General features: G+C 46.6%; 1 protein-coding gene across 1 annotated transcript; it reads right to left on the bottom strand.

Moving 5' to 3' along the window:
* Nucleotides 1-2113: 2113 nt before the first annotated feature.
* Nucleotides 2114-8478, bottom strand: LOC130877410 (GTPase IMAP family member 6-like). The gene is given in 5 exon segments (XM_057774664.1): nucleotides 2114-4473; nucleotides 5890-5974; nucleotides 8221-8247; nucleotides 8249-8331; nucleotides 8334-8478. Coding segments are annotated over 5 exon segments (909 nt in total). The 5' UTR covers nucleotides 8407-8478; the 3' UTR covers nucleotides 2114-3832.
* Nucleotides 8479-9899: the final 1421 nt, after the last annotated feature.

Below are 9899 nucleotides of genomic sequence, written 5' to 3'. Positions count from 1 at the left end.
ATTTCTAGAGAGGCTACGATTGGCATAGCAGGACTTTAGACCTAACTGTAGGGCATCTCTTTCTCCTCCACGTTTCGCCAGTGTGTCCTGCTGCAGTCATTACCCGACAGAGCGTCCCCGCTGGTGAGGCTGTGGAGCACATTCTGTTTGCTCAGGACTCCTCCCTCCCTGCTCAGTAATAGAGTGCCTTCCTATAGACCAGTAATAGAGTGCCTTCCTATAGATCAGTAATAGAGTGCCTTCCTATAGATCAGTAATAGAGTGCCTTCCTATAGATTAATAGAGTGCCTTCCTATAGATCAGTGATAGAGTGCCTTCCTATAGACCAGTAATATAGTGCCTCCCTATAGACCAGTAATAGAATGCCCTCCTATAGATCAGTAATAGAGTGCCTTCCTATAGATCAGTAATAGAGTGCCTTCCTATAGACCAGTAATAGAATGCCTTCCTATAGATCAGTAATAGAGTGCTTTCCTATAGATCAGTAATAAAGTGCCTTACTATAGATCAGTGATAGAGTGCTTTCCTATAGATCAGTAATAGAGTGCCTTATTATGGATCAGTAACAGAGTGCCTTACTATAGATCAGTAATAGAGTGTTTTACTATAGATCAGTAATAGAGTGTCTTACTATAGATCCACACTGCGTACAGATCCCTCTCATCTTTGGAATATTGTTACACAAAGCCAGGCTTGTGTTTAATCAAAACACTTGTTCCAGGTGGATGATTTAGTCTGGGGATATCAAGACGCCTGATCGGTTGTGCCCAGCTTTCAGTGGGGCAGCTATCTCAGGCAGGAGAGGATCAAGGAAGTAAAAGTATTGCTCATATCTGGCTGCTGGGAGCCAGGGCTGAGGAAACAGTCTCTTTCTTGTTTAGGGAAGTCAGAACAATACAAGGAAGGGCAAGCACTTTGTCAGGTACTTCCCAGCATCATTCCAAACAGGGCCATTGCTGCCTTTTGCTAAAGAAGTGATTTATGGCATTCTTGCCCGCGTTAGGGAGGTTAAGATTTCCTCTTTCTGGGCAAACAGAAGAGACTGGACTCAGGCCTGCAGATAAACATGTAGCAGAACCCGAGTTCACATCTTCTGCTTCCTGACAGTCCACCCACACAATCCCTACCCCTCCACTCCCGAACCTTCCGTGAGGAAGAGAGCTCAAGCCTCTGCTGCACAGCTGAGGGGGGAAGCAGAGGGAATCGGGTGCCTGGTGCCTCCTTCCTCTCCTTAACTTCCCATCAGCCGGCCACACTCCCGCCTTTCCTGACTCGCACGGATGCTCAGGGGCATCTGAAGCACGGCAGCCTGTACAGTTGGCTAAACTGCTTCCTTGAAGAGGTCTGAGTCAGCCAGGTGGTGGTGGCACACGCCTTTAATCCCAGCACTCAGGAGGCAGAGGTAGTCAGAGATCTGTGAGTTCAAGGCCAGCCTGTTCTACACAGTGAGTCCCAAAACATCCAGGACTACATAATGAGACCCTGTCTTGAAAATTGAAAAAATAAATAAATAAATAAATAAGGTCTGAACCAATGTTCTGCTTCCTTTTTCTGTTGGTTGCACGTCATCTGTAGGACCATCTCTCCAGGAAGACGTCCCTGTGCTGTTGAAGCATTCTTGTGGAAACCAGGTTCCCACCGTGCACGCGGTCTAAGCCCATAGCCTTCTTTTGCAGGTTCCCTTCTTTCAAAGACTCCCTTCCCTCCACTCACCTTTCTCATTGATCTTCCTGCAGGGCTCACTTACACAGGCAGACCCTCCCTTTAGCCGTCCACACACCTACCACGGTGAAGGAGGCTCATGGAAGTATAGAAATAGACTTTGATCTCTCATATCCCCAAAGCTAGATCTAAAACTGGGTGATAGAACCCAAAGAAAAAAGAGGAGGTAACAAGAGTGACCTGAGGGAAGATGGCCTTTTCTGCCCAATTTCATACAGATGGAGATTCCCCCACATCCTGCAGCCTCAGGGTAAGGTTCTCCTAGGCCAAGACTGACATCTGCAGTTCTTAGCCAAACTCCACTCATTCTGACCATAGGAAGCACACATGAGACCTGCTTGTTATGGTTCAAGAGGATCAAGTGCCAGTGTCATTTTTATTATTTGTTATTTATTGATTTAGCCTCTCTTTAAGTTCCTCTTCATATTCTTCCATAGCCCAGGATATATCTTGCCATGCATATCAGAGCCTCTGTGCTTACCAATCAGTTCAAGGTTCTTTTCCCAAGTTAGACAAAAATCACAAAGAGGCGAGCGGTACCCACGGAACATGACTTTATTGGGAGCCTATGGAGAAGCCCAGGGAGACAGCACACAGGCAAGGTTTCTGGGTTGGCACCCTCAGATTTCTGACTCCTTGGAGTCTCTGCCATGTCCTGTCTGCCTTTGGATCTGTTGAAAGGTTTGCACTTGCACGGTGGTCTGCTTGCAGACATTTGGTCCAACTGTTCTTAGCTTGCAAAAGATGGAAGAGGCACTAGCTGCTCCCTCATCCCAGGAAGGACATAAATGGTTCAAAATTAGTCACGGTGCACATGTGGTCATTGCAGCAAAGTCTCTCAAAAGCTTGGAAATACATCTGTGCTTAGAACACGGCTATAGAGCACAGCCAATGGAAGTACATCAGTGCTTAGAACACAGTTCTAGAGCACAGCCTATGAAAACACCTTACATCAGTGCTTAGAACACGGTTATAGCGCACAGCCTATGAAAACACCTTACATCGTGGAAGAAAACCCTAACTGATGGTCTGGGCCTCTCTAGTCTGTCTTGTTATCATTTCTACCCATTACACAGGGCAGGCCTCTTGTAATCATAATGTCTGTCCCCCTTTATGGACAAGGATGAAACTTAAGAAATATATAACCATTTGATCCATGGATGTCCCTGGATTGATTCAACCCTGATGACCTTGGCTAGGCAGCTGTGCAACTTACATGAAAGAAAGAGTCAGGCAATGGCAAAGAGCTTTGGTTGTATCAGAGATTAGATACAGAACATAAAAATGTGCTATCAGTGGGACATAAAGTCCCCTGTTAGGGTGCTGTGCTATGGGCTAAGTGTAAGGAGGACCCATGTGTCAGAAAGAAATGACATAGCTGGTCACAGAATGTAGCTGGGTTCCCTGAACTGAGGCCTCACCCACTGCCACACTTGACAGTCTGACCTAAGGACTGGAAAGTTCTCTTTGGAGACAGAAGGAGCAGATAACAAGGGCTGGACACAGGGTACAGCTGCTGATGGAATGTCCTTGTGGTGTTTGAATGAGAATGACCACCATGGGCTCATAGATTTGAGTGCTTGGTCACCAGGGGGTGGCACTGTTTTTAAGGCTTAGGAGGTGTGGCCTTGTTGGAGGAAGTCTGTCACTGGGAGTGGGTTTTGAGGTTTCAAAAAGCCCATTCCAAACCCAGAGTCTCCCTCAAACTGCTGTCTGTGGATCTGGATGCAAACTCCCAGCTACTTCTCCAGCTCTATGTCTGCTGCCTGCTTCCATGCTTCCCGCCATGTTCCCAGCCATGATGATAATGGACTAAGACTCTGAAACTCTAAGTCAGTCCCAATAAATGCTTTCTTTTATAGGAGTTGCCATGGTCATGGTGTCTCTTCACAGCAAGAGAACACTAACTAAGACGCTCCTGCGTGTGGTCATGGTGTCTCTTCACAGCAAGAGAACACTAACTAAGACCCTCCTGCGTGTGGTCATCCTCCAGTTGTCAGGATGCCCTCCCTATCAGGAACCTACAGGTCTCTCGGAAGCCATCAGGATCTGGGACAGCCTTTCAGCCAGGACTCCTCGAGGGATTCCTCCTCAGAGCCTTGCTCTGTGGTTAAACTGCTTTGCTGGGAACATTTGGAAGTTTTGTGGTGTAACAGTGGCCCTCGTTTTCCCACAAGACCAATTCGATTTTCTCCTTAAGGTCCTCCAGTTGGGCCTTCCGCTCATCCCCTTGTGCCCTGTTGTTGAAGCCACAGTGTCGCCTCTCACATGCAACATGCAGATCATCCAGGCTCTTATTGTTGTTCTCTTGAACATATTCCTCCACGGAACCCCCAGCCAGGTCCTCCTTCCGAGTGAACACCAGGATGGTGTAAGCCAGGATCCCTTCTCCAAAGATCTCCTGGAGGCGCCTGGCAGCTTGCTGGTCTTCTGCCGTGTACCGGCCCACCTGTATCACCAGGAGCACCACATGGGGCCCTGGAGAGGCCAAGACTTCACAGATCTTCTCAGCTACCACCTCAGGCTGATACTGAGGTGACAAAATGTCTGGGGTGTCGATCACCTCAACCTCCTTTCCATCCCACTCTCTACTCCCTTTCTGGAAGGTCAAGGTCACTGGTCTAGCGCTGATTTTGGACTCAAATACTTGCCTGCCAAGGATGCTGTTTCCTGTTGCACTTTTCCCACTTCCTGTTTTCCCCACCAGAAGGAGCTGCAGTTTCTTTGGGGTGAGCTTTTTCTCCTTCAGACCTAGAAGAATTTGACAAAGCAAACCATGAGAGGGAAATGGGACAGAACCTATCCTCTCTGCTTATCAGAGGCCATGACCCCCACTCATCTGAGAAACAGAGCTCCAGCATGAGGAGCTTGCAAGACAAAGGCCAGCATCTGACCCTGAGTCTTCCCTAGGCTTACTTTCTCAGCCTGGGTCCTGCAAGGCAGAGGCGAACATTCTACAAAGAGGGACATCAGAGACCCCAGCTGAGAAGGGAGACTCATATGTCAACTAAACACTGGCTAATCCAGTGCTAAAAATTTTTAAATATGCCCGAGGCTGGGGACTGGGAAGGAAATGCCCTTCTCCCAGCCCTGCAGGTCCTATGACCCAAACCACATACAGTGATAAATGACAGTTTCCAAGTGTGGTCCCCATGGGAGACACTGTTGGGTCTCAGATCACAGAGCGCTAACCCTACCAAACACTGCAAGATTCTGCCTTCAAACCTCAGCACCCACTGGTTTTGCTTCTGCACGTCTGCACCCTAGGCTGAACTGCAATCATCTTGGCTCTCCTGAGCTTCTCCAGAGGGAATAGAAGGAACTTGAGTGGATACATGGAAGTTTCGATTAAGCACGGACGTTGGATGTCCATTCCTGCCTGCCGAGCTCAGGTGCAGCTAGGGCCAGAGAGAAACTCTTTTCAGCAGCTGCAGCTCAAACGGAAAAGCTAAATGCACTGTGAGACGCAGAGAGAGGACTTTTCAAATAATGGCACTAGCTTTGCTTCCCGTAAGAAGCGAAAAAGGCTTAGCCTGTGTTGGTGACTTTCCCATGTGGTAGAATAACTGGCCTGTTTTTCCCTGATGGTCCTGGCCCTTCGAATTCTTAAGGAAAAAAATCATTCATGTTAAGATGCAATGAGTCACAAATAATTTCTTCTAGAAAGAAAACATGGGTAGGTTTCTAGCATCCCCAAATGCTCAGGTTAGGTGGCGAAGGTGAATCTCCGAGAAGACGGAGCCCAGTCCCTCCTAGTGGCCACTGGTGACACTCTGCTTGCTTGCATGGCACTGTCAACCCATGTGACACATCAGACACAGCTAACCACACACACGGACTGCTGACGTCCAGAGCTGGGAGCCGTCTTCTTATCACGTCCAGACCAGCATGTCCTTCTCAGGGAGGAGCTTAGATATGAAGGCTCTTTTCCTTGGAACTGGCATTTGTCACCCCTAAGGCCATCCACCTGGCAGGTGTCCCTTTCCTTAGTTTTCCCTGGTGTAAAAAGGATCCCTCTTGCTCTATTTTGGCTACAGTGGGTAAACCTATGTAATGAGGGCCTTCAGCTGTCCCTCCCAGCACTCAGGGTGTGGGCTCGCGTCCATCTGCACACCAGTGTTCCCATCAACGCCTCCCCAGTTCTCCTCTGCTAGGAAAGCAGTGTACCTTTTGTCAGCCCTTGATCGGAGTCCAGGGGCGACTGCCTTGTGGGGTCCTTCTGGGGACCGAGTTCACATTCTTCTTCTTCCACCTACAGAAGACAACAATACATTTAAATACATGTAAATAACATTTGTGTGTGGTGTGCGCGCGCGCGTGCACTCGTGAACTCTTGCATGCACGGGTGGTTATGTGCCGTGTGCACATGGAGAGGTTAGAGAACAACGCTCTCCTCCCCCGTGGGTTCCAGGAATCAAACTCAGGAGTTAAGTTCTCATGGCAAGCCCTGCTATCCATTGAGCCATGTCTCCAGCCTATAAACTTTAACTGATTGTGTTTGAAGGGAAGCTTGTCTTTTCCTCGTGAGAGGAAAGTTATTTCACACGTGTGGGGTGTATGTGTGCTTGATAAGGAGTGGGAAAGAGGAGTATGGGGCACTTTCTGGGGGCTTTAGGAACCCTACCCCCCAAAGGTGTGTCCTCCACCATGAGTGTAAGAGATTATTTGTCATGGAGAAAGGAGCCACTGAATTGGTTTGGGCAGACAGTGTCCAGAGCTGTGTACTGAGGGCCCGGGGTGGGGAAATGGGATCAGGAGGAGGAGAATGGTGAAGAAGAGGGAGAAAGAGGTACCATGGTCTTGATTTTGAGTCTCAGACCATGTAAGATCTACATGGGCAGGGTCAGGAAGTTCTGGGGAGGGTGCAACTTTGGGTCTTGAGTCCAGAAAGAACCATCTAGGCTTTAGCACTGAGAACTGGCATGACTGAGAGCTGGTGGCTGTGTCCAGTAGTGGCAAGGAAGGTGGCAGCCATGGGGACCTTCACAGTGCAAGACAGAGCCCTGGGGTGAACTGGGCGCCTCAGTGTGCAACGGAGACACCATCATTGACCAGGATGCGCACATTCCTGGTCCTCAGTATCCTTTCAGGGTGAATTTTCAGGCTAAATCTAAAGAGACCTGCTCCTGCAATGTCACGGTATAGTCACAGCTAGCGATCACCTTTAGCTCTCTTTGCACGTTAGAGCCGCGGCATCCCAACCAGGAGCTGCCAACACTTACATATATATGAATGTGAAGACACCCCACACACAGGTTCATAAACACACAAGCATGTAACACATATGACATACATAGAAATACATGTGTCATACAAAACAAACTCCATGATTTTCTGTGGGCTTACCGCCTTATTTTTCTTTTACTAAATACAAAGTATTATAATTATGGTTTCCTCTCCCCCAACCCCCTGAGATCCTCCCCACCTCTCCTCTGGTCAGAATCCACACCCTTTCTGTCTCTCCTTACAAAACAAATAAAAAATAATAATAAAACAAAAAAGATAAAACAAAAACAAACCAACCAGAATAGGACAAAACAAGCGAACAAACAAACAGGTGAAGAAGAGCTAAAGAAAACATAGGAGAAACACATATAGATGTAGACACACACGGTAACACAGAATCCCATAAAAACTCAAAACCGGAAGTCGTAAATGCTCTGACAAAAAGTTATGAGGAAGAACCTCCAACCAAAGATGCTGAGTTCATTTCGTGTTAGCTATCTATTGGTGGGCATGAGCTCACAACAAAAAATTAGTTTTGTGGGCTTTATGAGTCATTTCATTTTGTTTTGGTCTTTTCTTTTTGTCTTACTGGTTTTTTAATTTGATTATTTTGATTTTCAGGTTTTTTATTTTTAATTTTATTTCTTAAGAGAGAGCATAAAGTTTGATTGGTAAAAGGGGAAAAGGGGGAAAATGATCAAAATATATTCTATGGAAAAAATTTAAGTAAAAATATAATATCCACCATACACTCACCATGCCTATTTGTAAACACACACGAACATATACATGTCACACATATGTCATTTATGCAGCTGAAAAAAATACACATATACATATATATAAACAATACATACATATAAACACATATATACATCCAAACATGACACATACAATACATAAAAATACAGTGTACTCCATTCATACACATACATGTAAACATTCATTCAAATGAAAAGAAATGTACATACATAGCCACTCACACATGCCTATGAGTACAGATATATACATACAACATGTACAGAAACGTAAGCTTTATGCACATATATAATATAATCCTTATACACAGCATGCGTACATCACACAGGCATGTAAACACACATATACACAAACACAAACGTTTATAAACAGTGCATATCCTCAAACAAACACACACTCACAAGACGTACATATACACAAATGACATATACACACATGTGAAAACATACAAATCCAAACAAGACAGACACCACATACACACATGTAAACATACACACACACAGTGGGACTTACATTGGGGCTGGCTGACAGGCAAGAATGGCGGTTTCCTGTCTCCTGTGGTATTGCAAGCCCATGAAATTTCTGGCTCTCCTGGTGGGGCTGAGATGAAGATCTTTTGTAGATGGAACAGAACAGCCAGGAAAAGGTTTCCGCAGTATAGGAGCCAATGGACTCTGCTCCCCTGTAAAGCCGATCCATCTTTCAAGCCATGTTTCATCAGCTCAGTATGCTCTGAGCTCAAGAACGGCCCTTCAAAGAGCAGCTCGCTGTGAGAGGAGAAACAGGAAGTGATCAGAAACACAAGCCAGACTCTTCCGCTGACAGGCTAGAGAAGGATTTTAAAGGAACCTAGTGTCGTGCGTGGTGGTTAATTTCATCCTGATCCAGGTAACAAAGTTTGGAGAATCAGGAAGCTGCAGATCTCCGGAAAGCTAGTCTCAGGGACAGGACCCCCTGATCCACCTTTGGACGTGATCCACCATTTGGAGCTTAGCTCACCTCCCACCCAGAGTGACCCTATAGTTTCAGAGCTGGACAAGCAGTCACCATCCCTCCCTTCCCCTCCCCCAATCCTTCTTCTAAATATCTTTTCTTGGAACTGTTAAGTCTAAACCTGGGACAAATGACTGAAGTTCCTATTTAACTATCAAAGCGGACCTGGCCTCCACTCCCACCATCCCTCAGTCCCACACTGTTACAGGGTATGGCAGGCACACCCCACCCTCTACCCTGAACTCTCCAGCCCAGGGGCGGGGCTGCCCTTCCCCAAAGGCTCTTCCTATTGAATCCAGACGTTTCAGCTGCCCTTCCCCAGAGGCTCTTCCCTATAGAATCCAGATGATTTGGCTGCCCTTTCCCAGAGGCTCTTCCCTATAGAATCTAGATGTTTTGGCTGTTCTCCCCCAAGGCTCTTCCTATAGAATCCAGATGTTTTGGCTGCCCTCCCTAGGGACTCTTCCCTATAGAATCCAGATGTTTTGGTGCCCTTTCCCTTTTGTTCCTTTGACTCCTGGCTGCTGCACCTGGTTAGCTCTCTCCCCTCTCCTTCCCCTCCCCCTCTCCTCACAATGCCCAGCTCAACCTGGTCATGTCCACTCTAGACACTCCCAGATGTCCCTGTCCCTGACTCTGGCTATGGTCTCCCACATGTCCATAATAAACTCCTTTCCACCGCACCTGGAGCAGTCGTGTCCTTTCCTTGCTCTATTTCTTTCTTACACTCATCAGCAAGCTCCAAGCACTCATTCTTCCCAAGACCTCCATGTTTAGGGTTCTTTTAAATTTACCAGTCAGGTCCCAAGTTTTTGATCACCAATACATTATTATAAATAATAATATTATTATTATAAAAACATAAGTAATCAACTCTTATGAGTTTGTGGAGACAGACTCTCACTATATGAAACTTGCTAGCCTAGATCTCAAAGAGCTGCCTACCTTTGTCTCCCAAATGCTGGAATCCACTGATTTAAAAGAAAAAAAATGTTTTTGTTTTTTAGTTATGTGTATGTGCATGAGTCTACACATATGAATACAGGTGCCTTGGAGGCCAGAGGTGCTGGATCTCCTGGAGTGGAGTTACAAACTGGTGTGAGCTGCAAGGTTTTGGTGCTGGGAACCAAATTAGATCCCCTCAAGCAATATACATTTTTGAGAGAGGGTTTCTCTGTGCAGTCCTGGCTATCTTGGAA

Source organism: Chionomys nivalis, chromosome 1, assembly GCF_950005125.1.
Source record: "Chionomys nivalis chromosome 1, mChiNiv1.1, whole genome shotgun sequence".
NCBI lineage: Eukaryota > Metazoa > Chordata > Mammalia > Rodentia > Cricetidae > Chionomys > Chionomys nivalis.
Note: the sequence above shows the minus strand (reverse complement) of the source record. Positions and strands in the feature narration are given on the sequence as shown.